At 32.9% G+C, this 23,723-nt stretch overlaps 4 protein-coding genes across 4 annotated transcripts; 2 read left to right on the forward strand and 2 right to left on the reverse strand.

The window, feature by feature from the left end:
- The first annotated feature begins 600 nt into the window (after positions 1 to 600).
- LOC107943612 (alpha-glucan phosphorylase, H isozyme) lies at positions 601 to 6,895 on the forward strand. Its single transcript, XM_016877386.2, has 16 exons — positions 601 to 865; positions 953 to 1,159; positions 1,278 to 1,457; positions 1,706 to 1,882; positions 1,969 to 2,054; positions 2,374 to 2,563; positions 2,825 to 2,917; positions 3,521 to 3,705; positions 3,817 to 3,934; positions 4,003 to 4,131; positions 4,223 to 4,441; positions 4,540 to 4,743; positions 5,168 to 5,326; positions 5,762 to 6,025; positions 6,227 to 6,417; positions 6,522 to 6,895. Exons 2-16 carry the CDS (start codon positions 968 to 970, stop codon positions 6,646 to 6,648), a joined length of 2,514 nt encoding a protein of 837 aa, XP_016732875.2. The 5' UTR covers positions 601 to 865; positions 953 to 967; the 3' UTR covers positions 6,649 to 6,895.
- Positions 6,896 to 7,636: 741 nt separating this feature from the next.
- On the reverse strand, positions 7,637 to 11,183 carry LOC121212679 (serine/arginine-rich splicing factor SR45a). The gene is made up of 6 exons (XM_041085927.1): positions 10,992 to 11,183; positions 9,707 to 9,810; positions 9,475 to 9,595; positions 9,198 to 9,347; positions 8,732 to 8,795; positions 7,637 to 8,653 (listed from the first exon to the last, which is right to left on the reverse strand). Exons 2-6 carry the CDS (start codon positions 9,808 to 9,810, stop codon positions 7,806 to 7,808), a joined length of 1,287 nt encoding a protein of 428 aa, XP_040941861.1. The 5' UTR covers positions 10,992 to 11,183; the 3' UTR covers positions 7,637 to 7,805.
- A 2,818-nt stretch (positions 11,184 to 14,001) lies between these two features.
- LOC121212680 (proliferating cell nuclear antigen) lies at positions 14,002 to 16,122 on the forward strand. The gene is made up of 4 exons (XM_041085928.1): positions 14,002 to 14,640; positions 14,795 to 14,947; positions 15,425 to 15,522; positions 15,656 to 16,122. Exons 1-4 carry the CDS (start codon positions 14,322 to 14,324, stop codon positions 15,884 to 15,886), a joined length of 801 nt encoding a protein of 266 aa, XP_040941862.1. The 5' UTR covers positions 14,002 to 14,321; the 3' UTR covers positions 15,887 to 16,122.
- Positions 16,123 to 16,381: 259 nt separating this feature from the next.
- LOC121212681 (cytosolic enolase 3) lies at positions 16,382 to 22,069 on the reverse strand. The gene is made up of 13 exons (XM_041085929.1): positions 21,661 to 22,069; positions 21,399 to 21,553; positions 21,003 to 21,177; positions 20,575 to 20,646; positions 20,374 to 20,490; positions 20,108 to 20,188; positions 19,155 to 19,231; positions 18,899 to 19,002; positions 18,491 to 18,589; positions 18,299 to 18,384; positions 17,972 to 18,058; positions 17,574 to 17,771; positions 16,382 to 16,631 (listed from the first exon to the last, which is right to left on the reverse strand). Exons 1-13 carry the CDS (start codon positions 21,763 to 21,765, stop codon positions 16,566 to 16,568), a joined length of 1,422 nt encoding a protein of 473 aa, XP_040941863.1. The 5' UTR covers positions 21,766 to 22,069; the 3' UTR covers positions 16,382 to 16,565.
- Positions 22,070 to 23,723: the final 1,654 nt, after the last annotated feature.

The following is a 23,723-nucleotide window of genomic DNA, read 5'->3' on the forward strand; positions in this document are numbered from 1 at the left end:
CTTAAATAAAGACTTCTGAATAGTTCAGTGATCACTTTGTAACTTTTTAAAGTTAAATACAAAAAAATATACTTACTAATAATTTAGTGACTTTAAATGTAGTTTATTCATATTTTAATTTGATCCTTAAATTTCAAATCTTAAGTCACAAATCATCAAATTTAATCTACGAGTTTTAAATATATCTTAGTGTCATTATTGCGTTGTTATTTAATAATAATTTAAACAAAATTTTTTAAATAATTTAATAATTTAAATAAAATTTAAATATTTTAATTATCATTTTATAACTTTTTAATTAGTGTTAGTTTAATAATTTTATGTATAAAATTTTATCATTTTTAATTAAAGTGTTCGGTTAATTGTGTCATCTATTTTATAAGTAGTATAAATATAAATATTTAGTAAAGTAAAATAATAATAAAAAAAATTTTATCCCAAATAATCTCGAAAAAATTCAAGAAAAGACATGAAATCCGTGATGTTGGCCCATTCTATTCTCAGATCCGTCGGTTAAGTATCTCGTTGAGCGCGCTTTCCCTTAAATCCGGCCACGTGTCCCCGCCTTTCCAAGCTAACGAACATGGCTTTGTCCACGTCATCTCACAAACCAAAAAACGAAAACAAACAAACTTTTTTTTTTTTCCAAATTCTCTCCAAAATTTCTTTTCTTTTCCTTTCTTTCAAAATCATCCTCATTTTCTCTTTGATTTCTTTTTCTTTTTCAAAAATCTATTTTTTTTGCTTTAAAAATATCTCAGTTCTTTCGCATATTCCCTCAAAAAAATATCTTCATTTTGCCACTTGCTTTGTTAAATTTTTGGAACTTTCGATTCAAAAAAGTATATAAAAAAAGATTTTGATAGTGAGTTGGCAGTTGATACACTACACTCTTTTACATTCACTCAAATTTTTGGCTTTTTTTTCAGTGTATTATTGTTGTTTTTGTTAGGCAGATTTGGAAAAAATGGCGGAAAACGGTAAATCTGCGACGGAGAAAGTACCGGCGGTTGCGAATCCGTTAAGCGAACAGCCATCGGAAATCGCATCGAATATCAATTACCATGCGCAGTTCAGTCCTCATTTCTCGCCGTTCAAGTTTGAGCCAGAACAAGCTTTCTTCGCTACGGCTGAGAGTGTTCGCGATCGTCTCGTCAAGGTATTTAACGGTTTCGTTGTTTTTTGTTTTGTGTCTTTGATTCGGTTTATGTGTGAAAGTTTGTTAGCTGATTATGGAAGTTTTTGTGCTTTTTTTTTTTTTGTGTGTGTGTGTGAAGCAATGGAACGAAACTTTCGTTCACTATCATAAAGTTGATCCGAAACAAACTTATTACTTATCAATGGAATATCTTCAAGGACGAGCTTTAACTAATGCAATTGGGAATCTCGACATTCAAAATGCTTACTCTGAGGCTTTGAATAAGTTAGGACATGAACTCGAAGAGATTGCTGAGCAGGTAATTCGTAAATCCTTTAATTTTTTTTTTGGTTTAATTACTTCTTATTTTAATTTGTAAAAATATTTTTAATAGCTGTATTTGTGATTTCTTTTACTAATAAGATGCATGATGTTATTTTCATATCAAATAATTTATGTGAGGATAATTGATAGAAGCCTATTTTGTTGTAGCACCGCCATTTTTTTTTTCTTTTTTGAATGCCTAGTTTTGAATGTGCATTAATTTGATGACTAAAAATTTTGTAGGAGAAAGATGCTGCACTTGGAAATGGTGGTTTGGGAAGGCTTGCTTCTTGTTTTCTCGATTCTATGGCAACGTTGAATTTGCCTGCTTGGGGATATGGTTTAAGGTACAAATATGGGCTTTTCAAACAGCTGGTAACAAAACAAGGACAAGAGGAAATTGCGGAAGATTGGCTTGAGGTTGGTTCAGCTTATTCCACCTTGAAGTTGCAGCATAGTCCCTGGAATATACCCTGATTTTCTGTTTTGATTGGGAATTTTTGCAGAAGTTTAGTCCCTGGGAGGTTGTTAGGCATGATATAGTGTTTCCTGTCAGATTCTTTGGAAGTGTTGAGATTAATCCAGATGGGTCGTAAGTGTTATAATCAAAGGCATAATATGCCCTTTTTGGTTATTTCTTTGCTGGTATTTGTTTTAAACTTACTCAAAAGTTGCAAAGTTATTTAGTTCGTTTTCAATTAGAAAATGATCAATTTAGTTCTTAACTCCTCATTATCATGGTTGTTTCCAATGCACTTTTCCATTCAGCTTTTGGAAGCAAAAGCAAGTAGCAAAGGAAACAACTAGAAGGCTTAGTATTGTATTATGCTGATGTTTTTTGGTCTGAATGTCATTTCTAACTGCTTCTATTTCATTCTTAATTTATGTTATATGATTTAAATGCATTGCAGTCGAAAATGGGTTGGAGGAGAGGTAGTGCAAGCTCTGGCTTATGATGTTCCAATTCCAGGATATAAAACCAAGAATACAATAAGCCTTCGCCTCTGGGAAGCAAAAGCTCGTGCTGAGGATTTCAATCTTTTTCAGTTTAATGATGGACAATATGAATCTGCTGCACAGCTTCATTCAAGAGCTCAACAGGTGATTATCAATACCATTAATGAGAAGCTGGTCTTGAAAGCCTTCATATTGCAGAACGAATCAACTATGCTAATTATGAAAGATAAATTTGATTAATGAAATTGTTGGTTTCTGGGCACAAAATGATACTAATCTCCAAGGTTCTGAATTTATTCAGTTGAATAGTATATATAAGCTTCTGAAAAATTTTGTCTACATTTCATGTACCTATCTCACTGCATGTTTCTTGGCACTTATGGTCTATGAACTTTTCGCATGCAGATATGTGCTGTTCTATATCCTGGAGATGCTACTGAAGATGGGAAGCTTTTACGTCTGAAACAACAATTTTTCCTCTGCAGTGCATCATTGCAGGTTAGTTGATACCATTATTGCTTCCCTTCTATAAGATTCCTGGTTCTTTCATTCTTCTATTGGATTTTTTCTTGTTACTGGCCTCCTTTTGTGTAGTGAATTGTTATATGCTTGAGGACTTGCCATTATTTCTTGCATGGGTTGGTTGCATAAAAAGGGAAATTCTCCCATATTCTTTACCCCAAAATCTATTTACTTGTGTACAATTTAGCTTTTGAAAGAGAAGGAACAATTTTAAATAATATATGATAGAGGTCTATTGCATGTAAAAACTACTGCATGCTTTATAGAATTTAAGTATGAAATGATCTGTATTCAAGAATAATCTTGACCATCATTCCATGTAGAGTTTTCTGCTCAAATCTGAAAGTTTTAAGTGTATTTGAATTCTATAGACGAAATCACACCTCTTTTCTGCAATGAAGAATGCCAATCCAATTTTCAGTTTTCATCAATTCCATTTTAAGTGGTAGTGACAATTCCAATGATAGTTATATTTATAATTACATAATTTTCTCCCAATTCAACAGTGTCATGGTTGTTTTATTTTTCCTGCTAAAATTTATCATATTGGTCTCAAATCTCAATGTTGGATTATTACAGGACATTATTCTCAGATTCAAGGAGAGAAGAAGTGGAAAGGGCTCATGGAAATGGTCTGAATTTCCCAGCAAGGTAGCTGTACAACTGAATGATACTCATCCTACGCTTGCAATTCCTGAACTGATGCGCTTGCTAATAGATGATGAAGGACTTGGGTGGGATGAGGCTTGGGATGTAACAACAAGGTGCGTAGTTCTGTTTTCTAAGAGGGTTTTATAGTAGCCCATGTTGCTTTATGGCATGTATTGCCATTGTTTTCTTTTTTTGACATTATTAATTGTAAATAACTGAACCAGGACAATTGCATATACGAATCATACTGTCCTTCCTGAAGCACTTGAGAAGTGGTCACAATCTGTAATGTGGAAGCTTCTTCCTCGCCACATGGAAATCATAGAAGAAATTGACAAAAGGGTAATTCGCTTGTCTTTTACTTTCTATTCATTAGAGTCTTCTAATTGCAAAATTTAAGTTTTTTTCAGTTTCTTGCAATGATCAATGCCACCCGTCCTGACCTTGAGCATAAGCTTCCTACCATGCGCGTCTTGGATCATAATCCCCAAAAACCTGTTGTGAGGATGGCGAACTTATGTGTGGTATCTGCACATACAGTAAGTAAATCATTCTACAAAAATCATCGAGGCTCGTAAAATTGTAGCGAAAAGCACTACTTTTGAGCTTGTTCTGTTGACCTCTTTTCAGGTGAATGGTGTAGCCCAGCTGCACAGTGACATCTTAAAGGCTGAGTTGTTTGCAGATTACATTTCTATATGGCCCACCAAGTTCCAAAACAAGACTAATGGAATTACTCCTCGTCGATGGCTTCGGTTTTGCAGTCCAGAGCTCAGTAACATAATCACCAAGTGGTTAAAAACTGACCAATGGGTGACCAATCTTGACCTGCTTTCTGGTCTTCGAGAAGTATGTATCAGAATAATTCTCTGGAGTATGCTTTCTTTTATTCTTTCAAAACTATAATTGCAGTAATGTTGCATACTGAACTTATGCTTCCCCAACAGTTTGCCGATAATGTTGATTTTCAAGATGAATGGGCGTCTGCTAAGATGGCTAACAAACAACGTTTGGCGCAATACATACTGCGTGTAACAGGAGAAAGCATCGATCCAAACAGTTTATTCGACATACAAGTTAAGCGTATTCATGAATACAAGAGACAGCTGCTGAACATTTTGGGTGCGATCTATAGGTACAAGAAGTTAAAGGTATCAAATCATACTGATCGTTCTTGGCAATTTGTTTGCTTAATGGAGTTCTGTGTACTGGCATTTAATTTTCAACCAGTATAATACTTTTTCTCTACCAAATTTGAAAATCATCATCATTATTATCGGTATTTTAACTGTTATTGCTGTTGTGTGTGTGCATAATCTTTCAATCTGAATGCTGTTTTTAACATCACGGTTTTATATTAATCAAATCATGCAGCTAAAACAACTTAAGATTAAACCTACCTACTTAAGAACTCAAATGAATTGCTTCACCCTCTATGAGCTTTCATATGTCCCTTTTCATTCATCACATTGATTTAGATATTTGATTTTTTGGTTCTTTAATGTTTATATCAACTCAAAGTCAGTTATGAAATAATTTGCTCTGATTTATTTTCATGAAACAAATTTATGGTAGGAGATGAGTCCTGAGCAGCGGAAAAATACAACTTCCCGCACCATTATGATTGGAGGGAAAGCATTTGCCACATATACAAATGCTAAACGTATAGTCAAATTGGTGAATGATGTTGGTGCTGTAGTCAACAATGATCCTGAAGTCAATAGCTATTTGAAGGTAAATTAATTACTTTTGACTCGGTACTTTCGGCTTTTTGAGATCTTTTATTGTTGTAGGTTTGAAAGTCCTTTTTCCTGTTTTTCTCGATCAGAAACCCGTTGCCCTACTTAATAATTTCGTATCATATGCATTGTTATTTAGCAAAGCAACCAGTGGAATTGACGTAAGTTAACTCGCTTGAAATGAAATTGAAAGTTTACACGTGAAATTTTGAAAACTTTGATATATCCGGTGATAAGGTTGAAGCATCGGTGCAGTTACAATTGCTTAATTGGTATTTAATTCCTTAGGTCCAAGGCTTCAATTGTATGATATTCCTTATATAATGTTCTTAAATTTTTACCACTGGGTAGAATATTTGGTAAATGTCTTCAAACTATGTCGGGTTCATCCTACAAAACATTATGTTTCGTACTGATAAAAAATTTTCAGGTCGTATTTGTTCCAAACTACAATGTGTCCGTAGCTGAAATGCTTATTCCCGGAAGTGAGCTTTCCCAGCATATTAGTACTGCGGGCATGGAGGCTAGTGGGACAAGCAACATGAAATTTGCTCTAAATGGCTGCCTCATAATAGGAACACTTGATGGGGCTAATGTTGAAATCCGCGAAGAAATAGGGGAGGAGAATTTCTTCCTTTTCGGTGCAAGAGCTGATGAAGTCCCTCAGTTGCGGAAGGACAGAGAGAATGGATTGGTAAGAACTCAAATTATTATTGCAACTTTGTGAACTTAGAGTCGGTGCCTTCAACTGAAATTAGCAGCCTCAGTGATTGGTGCCATTAAAATCGATATGAGCGTCTTGTTAATTATGTAAAGTGCAACTTCCTTTGAGATACTGAATTTGTTTAATTGTTTCTTTACCATTGGTTAATGTTATTTCTAACTCACCCAACAGTTCAAACCCGATCCTCGGTTTGAAGAGGCCAAGCAGTTCATAAGAAGGGGAGCATTTGGAAGTTATGACTACAATCCACTTCTCGATTCTCTAGAAGGTAACTCGGGTTACGGTCGAGGTGATTATTTCCTCGTCGGTCATGATTTCCCAGATTACATGGATGCTCAAGCCCGAGTAGATGAAGCTTACAAGTAAGTCCTAAACTTTACTTTTTAAATCTGAATGTCCTGACTTTCATGAACGATAATAACATGTTTACTAAAACGTTATATGTCGCGTGTTATTGCTCCTTCAGGGATCGCAAGAAGTGGCTAAAGATGTCTATACTAAGCACTGCTGGCAGCGGCAAGTTCAGCAGCGATCGGACTATAGCCCAGTATGCTAAGGAAATTTGGAATATCGAGGAATGCCGCGTGCCGTAATTCCGACCCAATCTATTTTGGCAATCAGGTTCTAGTTTTATGATAATGAAAAGCATATATATATATAAGAATGAGTAATAGGATTTGCATTCCAAAACCATATGGCTTAGTAAAAACAAAAAATAAGCGAGAAACCATGCATCTCGATTTCACCTTTAAATGTAATAAACAAAGTAATGTGTTTTACTGAATTGCCTTTACTAGTTTGTGGAACTTTAGTAGAGTATTAAAATTTTAATTTTAGTAAGCGGAATTCACTCCTTGAAAGGTGTATGTGTATATATATGCCTAATCCATGTACACATATATATTTGGTAGAAGATGTTAGTGTATATATTTATTTATTTATTTATTTGATAGAGTTTTGTAGATCATGATTAAATTCAACCAAACTAGTAAATTCAACCAAAAAAAATAGTTTGAATTCAATCGAGTTGAGTTTGAGCAATTTGAACTATTAAATGATCCGAGACTATGTGTCAAACAGTTTACGAGTCTGATTCAGTTGTTCCCGGGGAAAAGTATACATCTAAGTATACTAATCGTGTAAACAGACTTAAATAGTTTGATTTTATTTTAAACTTGAGCTCAGATAATAATATTCAATTGAGCTATGAGTATTGAGTTGAACTCGAGCTCACGGCCAACCTTATCACACTTTGTGAGCATAGCGCAAAGTAAGACGAGCACGTAAATATTGTTAAATGCACAACTATTCTACTATTAGCGCTCTTACTCTCCTTCGTCGTATACTAAAATTTAATTATTTTTATTAATCATAAATAACTGTTTGATATTTATTTAATTATTTTGGATAATTTTTAACAGTGTTGACATTTGATAATGTCAACTTAAAGATTAAAGATTATAAAAAATATCCTAAAAAATCTTTAATTAATATTCTCAATATATTTCTTTAAGTTTGATACTAAATTTAATTTGTTCAGTTTATGCTGTCATCGGCAATATAAATGTTCAAAACTACGTCTAAAACCAATATTGAACATTATTTAAAAAAGAAAAAAAAAGGTCGGTTTCATAAGATGTACTAGATTTATAGGGCACAAGGCCATTAACAAGGTAAACAACTACTCCTGAAACTACTAGTATTATAGTGCATTCATAGTAAAAGTAGAATCTAAATCCTCTGCCATTTTTCAAGATGAAGAATTCGATCTAGGAGAGACCGACCTCGACATAGATCTCAGAGCTGGACTTCCACTTCTTCTAGAGTAGCTTTTGTTAGAACCGTCCTGCCTCAGACTCCTCGAACTTCTCCTAGGTGGTGGAGAAACGCTTAGCGAGTAGCTCCTTGACCTCCTCCCTACTGAGGAAGTGCTGCATGAGCAGCTCCTCCTCAAACTGGTACTTCGTTTAGAGCTGACACTATACGAGCAGCTTCTCCTCGAAGCTCTCCTTGATCGAGGAGGTTTAAGGCTTCGAGAAGCAGAACGATAATGGTGTCTTCTATATCTAGAGTCATATGGTGAGTATGACCTATCACGTGAAATTCTATAGTACCGATCATCAGGTGAGTAAGAACGTTCCCGCCTTCTATAGTGTCGATCCTCAGGAGAGTAAGAACGGTCCCGCCTTCTATAGTATCGGTCCTCAGGAGAGTAAGAACGATCCCGTCTGCAGTGGTAACGATCATCAGGAGAGTAAAACCTATCACGCCTTCTATAGTATCTATCATCGGGAGAGTAAGAACAGTCCCGTCTACGATAATAACGATCATAAGGTGAGTAGGACCGATCACGCCTTCGATAGTATCGATCTTCAGGTGAGTAGGAACAGTAACGATAATTCTTTCTATAATAGCGGTCATCAGGTGATCTACTAAACCGGGAATGAGCACGTGAATAAGACCTATACTGAGGGGAGTAAGACCTGCTCCTACTCCTACTCCTATCAGATGAATAACAAGATGACGGGCTTCGGCTGCTTGAATAAGGAGAATAGCTAGGGGTTCGACAGGGTGAGAAACTCGGTGAACGATGACGCTCTGTATGCAGAGAAGAATAGTATTAACACATTTTCTGGTTGGATCGAAGATAACAAAATCGATAGAAAGGAACCATACCACGAATAGTTCTCAACCCCAAATACCTTCCCGGTGTAGGGGTTCTCCCCCTCCGCCTCCTAGCCTGCAAAAAACAAAACTCGAAACGTAAGATTCTAAAATTACCTAACTGTCCACAAACAAAACAAGCTGAAAGACAGCCAGGTTTTTTCCGGAATAAGTATGAAACTGTAAATCAAAACAAAGACAGGGAGACATAAAGCTAAATAAAGAGAGAAATTCCGGGCATACAACCCTAAAAGTCTGATTCTTGATGTTGTGTTTGATTTACTTTTGGAATTTGTTGAAGAGCTGCTTCACACAACTAAACCTGCTGCTGCCACAAAAAACTTCAAGTGGAAAGAAGCAAAACAACTTTCAAGAACTCTTAGGAACCGACCATTCATATATCATTATGCAATATTTGAAGGAGCAAACACAAAACAATTATCGAAGCAGGCTATAATCAACACAAGAAAACTTTTACCTTCTCAACTGTAATGACACGTCCCTCAAGAACAGAACCATCCAAGTACTTAATGCAACGATCAGCTTCTTTGTTGGTAGCCATCGTAACAAACCCAAATCCCCGAGAGTCCCTTGTCCTTGGATCAACCACAAGGTGAACATCGATCACCTATATAATTGAAACGAGATTACCACTTAACCATATATGCAAACCTGATATTACATAAGTCATTCAAACAAACATAAGTTCTTAGAGTTCGAACAATCCATGAAACAAAAGTTGCATTCACCCATACATTTCCCTCGCTTGCAAAATGCTTTTCCAACTCCCTCTTGGTGATCCGAGGTGACAAGCCAGTAACATACAAACTGTTCCCGGGATTTTCAACATCACTTTCAGCACTCCTACTCTTACTCCTACAAATCGAAAAAAGAACAATAGGGGAAAACATATATATCAACCTTTTGCGAAACAAATATAAACACAATAAACAGCATGAAAGGCAGGACTAGAAAAATTAAAAATACCGGGACCGACTCCTTGAGCTCGACAAGGATCTTGACACAGACCGGGTGTATCGCTTGTTTGGGGAAGGAGAACTTGAATACCTTGACCTCTTAGTGTACGACATCTGGAAATATAAACAAAATATACAACTCAGTACTGAATTAAAATTATAAAATTTCTTCAAATTAAGGGATAATTTTTTTTGACTGTTTTGATAAATGTAATTTTCAAAATTTTAAAAGTATTAAATGAAATAAAATAAAATAAATGGAAAAAAAATCTACATCCTTATCTACTTATTATTTTCTAAAGTTTTTCATTGAAAAAATTCTATCATTTAGATTTAGTTATGTATTATCTAACGTGCTTAAAAAACTAAATCACTGGAAATATTAGTTTATTTATTTATTTTTAATACAAGGCTTAAGTGCATAATGAAGTTATATTTCAAAGTATTTCCAGTGCAAAATAATACTATATCATATTATCATTTTCCTAAAAGAACAATAACAATTCGAACCCATTTTAATTAAACTCCTTATTTTTCATGATGAACTCGCACCTGATACCCATGCACGATGTATATCGGGATAACGGTACAATACATCCCTTGAAAGGACCCTCAAAATCCATATAAATCTTGAGGAAAATGTAAGTTCCTATATTGCTTACTTATATCCAACCTTCACAACTAAGTTCAAATCTAACTAGTCGGATCAAATTTTAAGTTAAAGAGGTAATATGACTAGTTCTAAGCATTATATAAAAAAAGTGATAAATTATCTGATAATATTCATATTTTTCCGTAATTATAATCCGGAAAAACAGCTTCGATTTAGTCTTTTATATAACAATTTAATCAAAAATTTAAAATCTACAGAATCCTTCGGAATTGCTTTCCCTTGTTAAAATAGAAAAGATGCTAATGTATAAGGCTCTTGATTTAAAAACTTCATTAACGACAGATAAAAAAATTATTTACAAATTGTTTCTGCTTATTGTATTTAACTTTCAATTGAATTTTTCATTTTTTTCATAAAATTTGTTATTAATTAAAAAAATCAAATAAACAGTTAATCCACCTATAAGCAATTAAGCTAATGGATTTATATTTAGAGCCAAGCCTATTCATCATCATAAACAAAGCCAATTATCAAATTCAACAAACATGATTTACATTACAATAATTAAAAATAAAACTAATCCCCAACCAAGAATTGCGGATCGAATTACGAATATATATATAAATGATTAAATAACAAAGCAATAAATTAATTTAAAATTTAAAATCGATGAATTTATTACCTTCGAACAAATGAAGAATTAAACGATCGAAGAATCGAGTCTTTTGAATCCCACCTTTGTTTGGTTTATGCAACGATTTTCTTTTTATTTGTTTTTTTTTATTTTTTTAATAGAATTTAAAATGGCAAAACGAATTATATATAAATGGTGAAAAGGCACACTAAAGAAGTTTCCGGAGATACGGACGTGAGGAGTGCATTAAAATTCGGACGAATCTTTCCCCTTCAAGTCCGTGTGCCGGAGGCTTTTTGGTCGTTCAGTTTAATAACGACACCTGTACGAGTAATCAATCTTTGGTTTAAAATATACTATTAATTTTTGTATTATAATTATATTTTAATTTAATTATTTTTAAATTTTTTTCAAATTTTGAAATTTTATTCTGACTAAATGTTAGCCATTTAATTCATTGAATTAGTAAATGTATCTATTAAAATTTAAATTGTATTTTATCTGTTAAAAAGTTAATCAATTCCTACTGTTAATAATTATTGTCACTGACGGTAACCAAACGGTTGCTGTGGTATACCACGTGTAATTCATGTTAACATACAAGACTAATTTTAAATAGTATAAATGGATGTAATTTTTAATAAAATGATCAGTTTGCTCTTTAATATAATGTATAAAAATTAATTTGTCCATTCTTTTAGTAGGAACAAAATGTAATCCAACTCGCAGCAAAAATGCTTTCATGGTAATTTTGCCTATTAAGTATTTCTATTTCTAATATCTGATGCGAAAAAAAATATATTACTATATATATAATGTCATGTTAGCTTGCTATTTTTAAATAGTACTTGCGAAAAAATCAACTAATGATTGCAATGATTGTTTTTTAAGACAGGAATGGAATTTTAAAATTTAAAATAAATAGGGGCTAATAATGAACAAGTTAGAGAATATGGATTAAATCCATAACTTACACGATACAAGGCTAACAACGAAAATTAATAGAATTGATTTAATTGTTTTGCTTGTGTTAGGGATAAATTTTCAAATTTTAAATAAATATAGAGATTAAAATTGAATAATTTGAAAAGTATATGGATTAAAATTTTTAAAATAAGATTATAAGGATTAAATTTACAAATTACAAAAAACAAAATAACTATAGATGAACTGAAAACGTCTTAAGCTTGTTCGATTTAGCTCTAAAATATGGATTTAAACTTTAAATTTGATATTAAATTTCAAAACATGATAATTGAGTACTCAATTAAAACATTTGAAGAAGTGTGTGGACATGGAATCACTGGAAGAAATAAAGGAGAGAATGGGATGCCTTACGTAAAGGGAACGCTAAGCAATAAATGAACAAACACTTGGAGGATTCCAATTAATCAACTCCACCATGGGTTATTGTTAATAATAGGCAAATAAAAATCGATTTGATTTGAAATTTTTAAAAATAATTTTGAATTTTAAGTTAATCAAATTGAATTATTTAAATTATGTGAGTTAATTTGAATAACTTAATTTAATTTTCGAATTCGAGTTGAGTTGAATTTCACAATTCGAATAACTTAAAAATTTTAAATGACAGATTAATGTAAATATATTTTTTGTCATTGTTAATTTTGAAAATAAGCAATCTAGTCTCTCTCAACAAAAAATATATAGAAAAAAATCAAAATCATTTTCAAAAATTCAAAATGTTTATAAAATTTTCAAAAATTTTAAAAATTTTCTAAAATAATATTTTTGGGACCTAATTAATGGTTCGAATTTATCTAGTCAAGTACTTTATTTTTTTTTGTTTTGAAAAAAATTCAAATATATATATGATTTCAAATTTACTTGCTCTAACATAGATTTAATTATACTGTAACAATATTTTTCTTTGACATGTTTATTTTTTTAATTTAACTTGAAAATTTCATTCTATCCGACTCATCTCGAATTTCATTTCACTCGATTCGATTTGAAATTTTTTCAATCTGAATTAGGATGATAAAATATGACTCGTGAATTTAATTAATTCAAAATTTGTTCACTCGATTCGATTGAAGTCTCACCCCTAATTATTATTATTACTATTACTATTATTATCATCATTATCATTAGGTTAATATATGTTAGTAGTCATTGTACTTATCCAAAATTTGAGATTTAGCCCCTACACTTTAAAAATTAAAAATTCATTTTTCTTATTTTTTTTCAATTTAATAATCCTAGTCTAATTATTATTGTTGTTTGTAATTTCTTTTAAAAATTGTCAACTTAACATATTTATTTTATTGCCAATATCATATAATGTCATATGAGAATAGTCTAATGAACATGCCAAACTGATAAAATTTAACGAGAAATACTAATAATGTTAATAATAATTAGACTAAAATTTCTAAATCATAAAAGTAGATGAACCAGTATTTAATTTTGGTCTAAGGACTATCAGCATATTCCAATCTTAATATTATTATTTTACAAATTGACCTTGAATTATAGTAATTTATTAGTTTTGTATTTAATTTTTTGACTTATTTTGGTACTTCAAATTTATTTTTGTCTTAGTCTCTAAAAGTTAACGACGTTGGCCTAACAAAATGCTATCTTGTGGCATTTATATAATTTAAACTTAAGGTAAAATCGAGTTAAGTTAAATTTGAGCATTGAATATTAAGATTTAATTTAAGTTGAAATTATCTATAGAGGTATAACTGAATCGAGCCTAGTCTGAATAGTAGTAAGTTTAAGCTTGACTCGAAGTTTATAGTTCAATATCAAATTCAAACTTGACTTGAAACATAATCGAGCTACTCAAACTCAAAATTATTTAAGCTCATGTACTAAATTTCATACTTAACTTGAGCTCAAATAGGCTCATCCGTATTTGGGCTAAGCATAGTTCATAATTAAACTATTGTTATAAAATAAAAATAAAAATGTAATTCCATAATATAAAAATATACTAAAAAAAAAAGCTTAATTAGGCGCACAAATAGTTTTTATCGAGCATTGTGATGCTCAAATTTAATTTCGAACAATAGCTCGAATTGCTCAAATTCAGCCTAATTAATATCGAATAAAATTCAAAATTTTTGAGAACTCAAGTAATCTACAAATACCAGCGTCTCATTTTCACCTGAATCGTATAAGTTGCATGGCAAAGACTCTACAAACAAAACCACCTAATCCTTTCCCCCGCGTCTCCTTTTTGCTAAAGTCATTGGCGGGAACCAAAACACTTCCCTTTCCCGCTAATTGAATCCCATCACGGTTCAAGTTCTTCCCAGCTTTTTTATCTATAAAACCCTAACCCCAAAATTTTCAATCTCTGTGCTTCAATCGAAGGGAAAAAAGGGAAAAAGAAAGAAAACCCCAAAAATGCTAGAGCTTAGGCTAGTTCAAGGTTCGCTTCTGAAGAAAGTATTGGAAGCGATTAAGGACTTGGTCAACGATGCTAACTTCGACTGTTCGGCGACCGGATTCTCATTGCAAGCCATGGATTCAAGCCACGTTGCTTTGGTGGCTCTGCTGCTCAGATCGGAAGGTTTCGAGCACTATCGTTGCGATAGGAACCTTTCCATGGGGATGAATCTCAATAACATGTCTAAGATGATGAAATGTGCCGGTAATGATGATATCATCACAATCAAGGCTGATGATGGCAGTGATACTGTTACTTTCATGTTCGAAAGTCCCAGTAAGTGCTTTATGTTGGGTTTTTTTTTGGGATTTAATGGAATCTGTATAAATTGTAAAGCGTTTTGATGTTTCTTAAAAGATTTGGTATTTTTTTTTGTCAATATAAAGATGGACTGACATTATTTTTGTGTGTATTGATGGATGGATTAAAGCACAAGACAAGATATCGGATTTTGAGATGAAGCTGATGGATATAGATAGTGAGCATCTTGGGATTCCAGAGGCAGAGTATCAATCTATTGTGAGGATGCCTTCAGCTGAGTTTGCTAGGATTTGTAAAGATCTTGCTAGCATTGGTGATACTGGTAACCTACTGAAACCTTCAGCTTTAATATATATATGTTATTTTGTTTTTGCTATCAATATTCTGAATGAAATTGATCGTGGTAATATTCTTTAGGTCTAGAGCTATCAAAATTTTTAACCTGATACGATCTAATTTGACTATAAAAAAGTTTGAATTGACCCAAATTCAAAAGATTCTCAATTTGAGGTTGAAATTGATTTGAACTTGAAATAGCTTGCATGAAGTGATGTATTGACTTGATCTAAAGGCTTTGATCTCAAACTCAAGAGTGTTTGAACTCCACATTATTTGAAATAAAGTTGAATTAGGATTTGATGATCCAATTCAAATTAATTCAACTCAAAACTAGCTTGACTTCTCTAATTATTTTTGTTACCATAATAATTGTGATGCCATTGCAATTTTGAGTCCTTGATTGATCATAGTTTCGTGTGCTTGTTTCTAAGGTTAAGTCTCTGTTTGATGTGATCTGCAGTTGTTATCTCTGTAACCAAGGAAGGTGTGAAATTTTCCACAAGAGGTGATATCGGAACTGCCAATATTGTTCTCAGGCAAAATACCACCGTAGATAAAGTATGTTCTTTGCCCTTTAGGCCTATAATTTTTCAGCACTGTGATTTGCTTGAATGTAGTTATTTTGTAAAATGTTATGCTTATTTCCAAGATATAATGTAAGTTGGTTTTTCTGGAATTAATGCTTTTGCAGCCTGAAGAAGCGACGATCATAGAGATGAACGAGCCGGTTTCATTGACATTTGCATTGAGGTACATGAATTCATTTACAAAAGCAACTCCATTGTCAAGTACAGTGACGATTAGCTTATCTTCGGAATTGCCGGTTGTGGTTGAGTACAAGATAGCTGAGATGGGTCATATTAGGTTTTACTTGGCACCCAAGATTGAAGAGGATGAAGATGAGACAAACCCACAAGGTTAACTTGATTAAAAAAAAATTTTTTTGGGGTGGATTTAGTTTTCTTGGTAAACTGAAAATGGGTATTTGATGTTTATGCCATTAATGGTTTTGATTAGGGTTTTTCTCCTTTAGGGTTTCACGTTTATAGTTGAACATAAAGTAGTTTAGGTTTTTGATGGATGTTAAGTTATATTTGTTGCATTTTTTTTAATTTTGTTTGTCTTTACTTCTATTGCAACTTAATAGTTTCTCTTTAATGGATGCATTTAAAATAAATTATTTAGATAAACGATAATTTTTTATTATGATTAGAAAATAATTAATGGTATCATTAATATATAATAAAAATTAAAATTATTGTATTATTTTGATAAAATATGTAAAAAGAATAAAAATGATTAAATCTAAAAAAATTAATAAAAGGTAATCATATAAGCTTCTAAATTATTTCACCGAGCATAACAGTCTTTAAAATACCTCATTCACCAAAAGTAAAACAAAGAAAACACTTAAGACTAAAGACATGAAAAGATTTATTAGTGAATTATATGAAAAAGTCCAAAGAAACAACCAACAAAAAATTGCAGAAATCTGGAAAATTCAACAAATTGTTTAATACATTTCAACAAACTATTTCAAGGTCTCAAATAATTGAGGGAAAAGAAAATGGCAAGTATAATTCCCCCATAAGAAACTCACATTATAATCTCCAGTCTTCACCTGCGTACACCGCTTGATCACCGAGTTCTTGTTCGATACGAAGCAACTGCAAAAATATTTTCATTTTCCACCATTAATATCATCTATGGCCTTTTTCTAGACCTTTAATTTCATCTATAGATTGTATTTGTGGTTACTAGATCAAGAAAATGGCTAATTGGCAATCTATTGATTACAACTAGACTACAAGGCTTTCGTTTTTTGGTATAAAAGAGGTCATAACCAATTATGTTTGAACTGGACCAGATCAGCCGGGGTACTGGTCCTAAGAATGTGGACCAACCGGCTGAATCAGTTTTTTTTTTTTTTGTGAATTTTGAATAAATTTTTAATTGAACCAGTTGGACTGACGAACCAGTGACCTAACTGGTTCAACCACCGGTCTGGCTGTAGCATTAGGTTAGAGGAGACGATTGTTGATATTAAAATTCGAATCCTGAATTAGCTGGATGCCGCCTTCTAATGAATCGAGTAGGTTAACAACAATAGACATATAAGGTTGTGCTTATCTTAGGATAACTCATCAGCCAAAGAGAAAGGAAGGAGAAATTATGGGAACCACCAAATATACTACCTACACCAATGAATGTTCAGGAATACAGAAGGAGATCAAGGGAATACTAAATAAGGTACTACAAGATGACTCGGTAACGAGACTACTATCACCACAGCAGCCATGTGGTCTGGAAAATCGCAAGGTGACGGTCCTAGATGAATATTTAAATTTACTATATCAATGCGTGTGTATATATATCTTGTCCTTAAACTAGTTTGGTGAGATGTGCATCAGTGAGAATACAAGGCCTACCAAAAACAAGAATTTATGAACTATGGTATTTATTAGCAAAACCTATAAGATCTGTCTTAATGAAATCTTGTCTTCGGTATAATTAGTATCTTATTATTATTTTCTAAACGTGAGCTATGTGATTGTTCGAAAAGCAAAAAATTATAAAAAGGTAGCACTTCACAAGATAGGAATACAGACCTGGTTGTACTTAGCCACTCGCTCTCCTCGGCAAGGAGCCCCTGCTTTGATCTGACCTGCGCCAAGTGCGACTGCTAAATCCGCAATGAAACAATCATTAGTTTCCCCAAATCTTTGAGATACCACCACTCCCCAGTGGGCTTCCTTTGCCATTTTTACCACGTCAACAGCCTCTGTCACAGTTCCGATCTGATTTATCTGATTCAGAACATCGAATTATTAGAACACGGAGTTCCAGCAGCATATTTAACAACAAAAAGTTTCAACATATTCTTTTGGCGCACGACCTCTCTTTTTTTTCAGCTTCAGACTAAGTAAAAAGATGGTGATTCAGCTAATTTGACATCATTATCATCAAATAAAAGTACTTGTGTTTCGTACAATAATCCAGTAGATACCTTGAGAAGAAGAGAGTTGCAAGCAGATTCATGTATTGCTCTCTCAATGCGCTTTGGATTTGACATCAATAAGTCATCCCCCACCACCTGCAAAACCATCTTACCTTAAGTTACAACAGGTCCAACATAGGGAAGACGTACAAGATTTGAACAAAAAGCTAAAAGTACCCAATAAGTTTGCAAATTTGGATCCTATTTATGTTTAGGTGCACCAAAAACCAACAATTAAACCATTCTATGTTCTTGCCTTTTGTTGTATATGTTAAATTGGATAAAACATCATTCAACGGATCTAAACATAAGCAATATGTTAACAGGAAAACAAACCTGACATAGTCCAAGACTGCAAAAACGTTTGCTGTGTTCCCAATCTTCCTTGTCAAAGGGATCTTCAATAGAAGCAATTGGGTAATCTAAGACACCAGAAAAGAAGATAAAGGAACAGGATAGCGTTAATTTTTAGTTGAAAGAACAAAGCAGAAAAAACAAACAGAAGCCTCTACGGAAAAATGGAGATACCAATGCAAAGGTCTTTGTACATCTGAATCATATCCTCTCCTGACTTGAAATTTTGCCCAGATTTATTTGGAGATTTGAATTCTAAATCATACTTTGTACCTGTATGAAAACGAAAGAAAAGCAGCTCCTATTTATTATGAGCAAGCCATGTCTACATATGAAAATTAGATTCTGAATAAACATGCAACCTAACTAGGGTAAAATAATCTTTCGAGGGACCTAGATCATATATTCAGTTAAAGATCTTTATATCCTACTAGGCTACTAGTGATTATAATGCAATGGCATTGCACGGATATGCCAACATATCTTATGAACAGTAGAATAGCAGGTTCTACCCAAAACTTGTCCCTGGTCTTACATGCTTCAAAATGAGAATTGACTAATTAATGAGAGAACATGCATCACCTATGCAAAATTCAGTAGCTGCAACACCAATTCCTATCTTTATTTTGTCATTATACCCTGTTCTGCCAATAGCTTCTCGGACAATATCCAATCCTTCTCTTACACTGCCAGACATATGAGAATATCAAACAAAAATTCCAGCCAGTTTCCTGAAATAACACAAGATAAACTTCATTCCCCTTACGGGGTTAGGGGCAGAGTGCGTTGATCAATAATGTGAAAAACAGGGATAGTCAGACATAATGGTAGCACTTGCCTGGATATGTCAGGAACAAAGCCACCATCTTCACCAACATTACACCCATTTGCACCGTATTTTTCTGTAACAACAGCCTGCTCTTCTTTACAATAAACTAATGAGTATATGCGTGACATTTCCAGTGCAGATTACTTGTAAGAGAGTATACAACAAAAATATTAAGGTTGAGCAATTTAAAGTTTCTTCACAGAATTAGGTTAAATGATTTTCTATTGTTAATGTCTACCCATAAACTGATGGTTAATCGGTATTTCCCCAAAAAGTATAGGTGTTTGTTTATGTATATGTAATCAGATCCATTCTCAATCAGAATCTTTTAGAAAATTATAGGCACAAACCAATCAGCGAGCCAAAAACCTTTAAGAGAGGTGACAGCTAGACAGTCAAAAAACTAGCTGTCAATAGCAACATTACAGGCAGGTCCATATTACTTACCCAAAAAAATCCATTTTTTTTCTATTGAATTTACTGAATCTCCTAAATATATAGACTGCAACTTACTTTATCACACTAGCAGTGTCACAGAGTTCTAGACAAATGAGGCATTCTATTAATACAAACAATTTCTGGAAACTGGGCAGATGTAAAAGTTCAAGAAGAATCATGAATGTCTATTCGAAACATTTCAAAAAATCAAGTCATAAGAGACTTAAACTACAGTATGTCAACTTATTTACAATGAAAGAAGAACAACCGTAAGATCAAATGATGATCAATAAAAAATAACAGGCCAGACTTAGAAATGGAGACTAAACTACAACAAAATTCTCAATGAAGATTTATTTTTATACTCAGTTTACCAAATTGAATTTCCAAAGGTGTTCTACGACTCATGACTTTTCACATGGCAAACTTTACTTGCTTTATACCCATTGAGACAAATAATATGTTTGTGATGGGCAACTTAAAACTAAATCCAAAGGCTACACAATTTGGTTTAACAAAATCACCTTCAAGTGATGATAGGTCTCAGAGCCCATTTGTAAAGCTTCCTCAAATCTGCCTGCTCCTGTTGGGAGAATCATAATGTCCTGATAGCAAAATAACTCGAATCAAGTCATACAGATATGAGGCATTTCAAAAGAAGCACAGGAAGGAGATAAATTCCAGGAATCAAAATCATAAAAATGCTAAATTATGGGGACTCGAAGTAAAAGATCATTCACAAAATGATATAAGCCAATATTAGAATTTAAACCTAAAGATGATTCTCTACCTGAACGGGCAGACTATTTCCAGAATGTTTTCCGCCACTGATAACTGTGAAGGCAGGGACTGGAATGATTGCATTCGTTTTACCAGAAAGATCAGCTATGTGTTTGTAAAGTGGAACCTGATTTTTACTTTGATTAGAAGATTTTGAATAGAAGTCAATAATTCTAGCATATAAATGGAAAAATATATTGGGAAATGATACCTCCTTTTCAGCAGCCCCAGCTCTGCATGCAGCAATAGACACAGCTAATATAGCATTTGCCCCAAGTTCACTCTGCGATAATTATATTCAAACAAAGAACCAGAATGCAACAAATTCTGTAAATTCCATTATAATGTGAATCATCCAACCTAAAATTTAAAAACAAAAAGATCTAAAAATTGGTAAGGAAAAGATTGGCACAATAATTTCTTCCTATTCTGTTTATTCATCTAGAATTTCACATAAAGAAAAATTATCTCACTTTCTATCCACTCCACCTAGACCAGATTTCAGTTGGCAGACTTGAAAAACAATCTCTAGGTCCCAACCTAAACCGACTATTAAAATGGTTTGGTTTTTGAACCCATATATAAAGTAAACAACAGCTAACTAAACCCGAATTTTGAGAAAGAAATAAAGAAATGCACCTTCTTTTCTGTCTTGTCCAAGTCTATCATGGCCTGATCGATCTGAAGCTGAACAGTTGGATCCATACCAACCAATGCTTCAGATATTTTCTCATTGATGTTCTTAACAGCTTTTGTTACAGCATTTCCAAGGTATGTTCCCTTATCTCCATCTCTCAGTTCAACAGCCTCATACCTGAGATGAAATTGTCAAAACCAAAACGTTATCATGGCGTTGATAATTTTCCAATAATGATAAATAAGAGAGTTTAAGCATTAAACAACAGAAAAAAAGGGTTAAATAATAACCAATAAAATGAGTCAATTCATAATCATGCATTTCCATATGAACTAAAATTAAATTGTTCAGTTAAAATAATTTTATACATTCTGAAAACAAGCTAAAAAGAAAATTACATTCCAGTAGAGTCGCCGCAAGGAACAGAAGCACGGAACACCCCTTTGTTAGTGAACAACTCAACTTCAACAGTAGGAATCCCTCTACTATCGAGAATCTGCCGAGCTTTTACCTTCGTTATCACTGACGAAACCGCTTTTTTCATATGATTAGACTGCAATATCCATTTAAAAAAAAACAAAAAAAATCATCGTCAAAACGAAAAGCAAAGGAAATTGAAAATTTGCAATCGAAAAAGGAGAAAGAGAAAAACAAATTTACGATGAAGAGGATGGGATCCGGAATTTTAGCTCGAACAGCGGCATTGACGGCGTCTTCGATTTTGCGAGAGAGCATATGCTTGTCGAGGTAATCTTGAACCGACATTTTTTTTTTAATTCTCTCGTTTGACGGTAAAGATCTAACGGAGATACGTTACCCTTTGAGCTTTGATCCCCAAATCTTCACAGTTTATTGCGATATTCGAGTCTTCAAAAAGAGCTGAACTCCACTTGATTTCGAAACAATAAGAAGCTTAGCTCACTTCGTGTTTTTGTAATCTGAAATTTCAAAAAGAAAAAAACACCTCCCTTTTTCACTGTATTTCCTTCTCCCGCATCATTTTCTCCTTCGAACAATTGAAAATTCCAGTTTTCAGGGAAAATTTTCCATATCGATTTTTGGGTTTTTTGGGCCAATATGAACTGGATTTCACTGTCTTTTAAGCCCGTCTTAGAGTTTTGGAAAATTCTGGGCCAGGCTCAGTAAAATGATAAGGGTAATATAAGAAAGGAATAGGGCTATAACGGTTCGGTTCGAATAGGGTGGTTTGAATAATAATAATAGAATATATTCATTTTATTTTTAGTTTAAATATTTTTTTTACGTTTACAGGTATTGATAAAAATGCAGAGAGTCGATTTACCTAAGTAGGCAAAAAGTTAAAAAAAGAAAAAATTTAGAGAAGAGTAAAAAAGTAAGGGAGACTGAGTGCAAATAAGGATTGAAGGATGTAAGAGAGACTAAAGATCCCTCCATCATTTTATTGGGCATTTATAAAGAGGAAAGTCTTGTGCCTAGTAATGTCACATCACCAACAATTTCAAGACATGGTGGTCATGTGATCACCCAGGTGACAAAGCCGTTATACATGATTTGTCATCGAGTGTGGTACAACTTTAATATAGTACTAGGTTACTATGCTTAATGGTCTCTTATTGGTCCACACTTTGAGGTGAGTGCGTTCCTCTTAAAAACAAGTGGTTTGGAGGATGAAGTGTCTGGGTGGCTAGTCACCCAGTAGTGATCAGTTGAGTGATGCAAGATGGGGGACAATTTAGGTGGTCGTATGGGAAATTAACCAAGTAATGTGAGGCAGAGAGTCATTTGTGGATGCCTTTTAGGTATCTTCTCATGATGCCACAGTGTTCATGCCAAATAGGAGCATAACAACAATTATAGATATGGTTACAAGTAGTACAATTCGAATCAATTATAATCAAAATCAACCATTATAAAGCACAATTTAAGTAATATCTGAAGACAAATAAAAATAATTTTAGAAATGACCTACACATAACAAGATGTAAGCCAAAGTAAATTTATAAACAACTCACACGTAATTTAAACATCAAAAAATATCTTGAAGTACAAACTCTTAAAATCATATAATTTTCCATTGTCTTGCCAACTAATCGATTTATATTAACCTTGAAACAACTTCCAACTCATCCTCCTCCAAAATTAAGGTTAACAAATAAATTAATAAATATTTCTAAATAACTTAATTATTATAATTTTCTGTGCAAGTACTTTAAATGTTCCTCTGTCATAGGGTTGGACAATTTTAATTTTTATATTATTAAAAATAATAAAATAGACCAATTTTTAACAAATCTAGAATTTATTGTTTAAAATATGATATGAAAATTATTTTATTTATTTACAGTTTAAATCCAGATACTGTTTAACTATAAATGTTCTAAATATAAGGGTTAAAATTGTTCAAAATCCTCGCACTCTTTGCACATTTAAAATTTAGAATTTAGTCCGTTTACCTTCTAGATTTCAAAATAATGTGCAATTGTTAACTCCATTAAAATTCTTCTGGTAAATTTACTCACTTTACATTTTGAAAAAAAAAACTCAATCGATAGCCATACAACAAAAAAATGAAGTTTGCAATGGACTTAAATTTAACAAAAGAATTTTAACAGTGTTAATAATTGAATTTATATTTTTAAATTGAAGAAGTAGAGTGACTAAATTCTTTTCAAATAAAAATAGAGAGACTAAATTCTAAACATGTGATAAGTATAGGGGCTTGAAGCAAATTTTAACTAAAT

Source organism: Gossypium hirsutum, chromosome A13 (genome assembly GCF_007990345.1).
Source record: "Gossypium hirsutum isolate 1008001.06 chromosome A13, Gossypium_hirsutum_v2.1, whole genome shotgun sequence".
NCBI classification, from domain to species: Eukaryota; Viridiplantae; Streptophyta; class Magnoliopsida; order Malvales; family Malvaceae; genus Gossypium; species Gossypium hirsutum.

Coding starts and splice junctions, on each gene's coding strand:
- LOC121212680 (XM_041085928.1), top strand. CDS start 14,322: ATGCTAGAGCTTAGGCTAGTTCAAGGTTCGCTTCTGAAGAAAGTATTG. Junction 14,948..15,424: donor TGCTAGCATTGGTGATACTG/GTAACCTACTGA, acceptor TGTGATCTGCAG/TTGTTATCTCTGTAACCAAG. Junction 15,523..15,655: donor AAAATACCACCGTAGATAAA/GTATGTTCTTTG, acceptor ATGCTTTTGCAG/CCTGAAGAAGCGACGATCAT.
- LOC107943612 (XM_016877386.2), top strand. CDS start 968: ATGGCGGAAAACGGTAAATCTGCGACGGAGAAAGTACCGGCGGTTGCG. Junction 2,564..2,824: donor TTCATTCAAGAGCTCAACAG/GTGATTATCAAT, acceptor TTTCGCATGCAG/ATATGTGCTGTTCTATATCC. Junction 3,935..4,002: donor TAGAAGAAATTGACAAAAGG/GTAATTCGCTTG, acceptor AGTTTTTTTCAG/TTTCTTGCAATGATCAATGC.
- LOC121212679 (XM_041085927.1), bottom strand. CDS start 9,810: ATGTCGTACACTAAGAGGTCAAGGTATTCAAGTTCTCCTTCCCCAAAC. Junction 8,796..9,197: donor GTGTCATTACAGTTGAGAAG/GTAAAAGTTTTC, acceptor TGTTTTTTGCAG/GCTAGGAGGCGGAGGGGGAG. Junction 8,654..8,731: donor GGGGTTGAGAACTATTCGTG/GTATGGTTCCTT, acceptor CTCTGCATACAG/AGCGTCATCGTTCACCGAGT.
- LOC121212681 (XM_041085929.1), bottom strand. CDS start 21,765: ATGTCGGTTCAAGATTACCTCGACAAGCATATGCTCTCTCGCAAAATC. Junction 17,772..17,971: donor GCAACTCTCTTCTTCTCAAG/GTATCTACTGGA, acceptor GTTCTGAATCAG/ATAAATCAGATCGGAACTGT. Junction 16,632..17,573: donor GAGTGGCTAAGTACAACCAG/GTCTGTATTCCT, acceptor ATATTTTTGCAG/TTGCTTCGTATCGAACAAGA.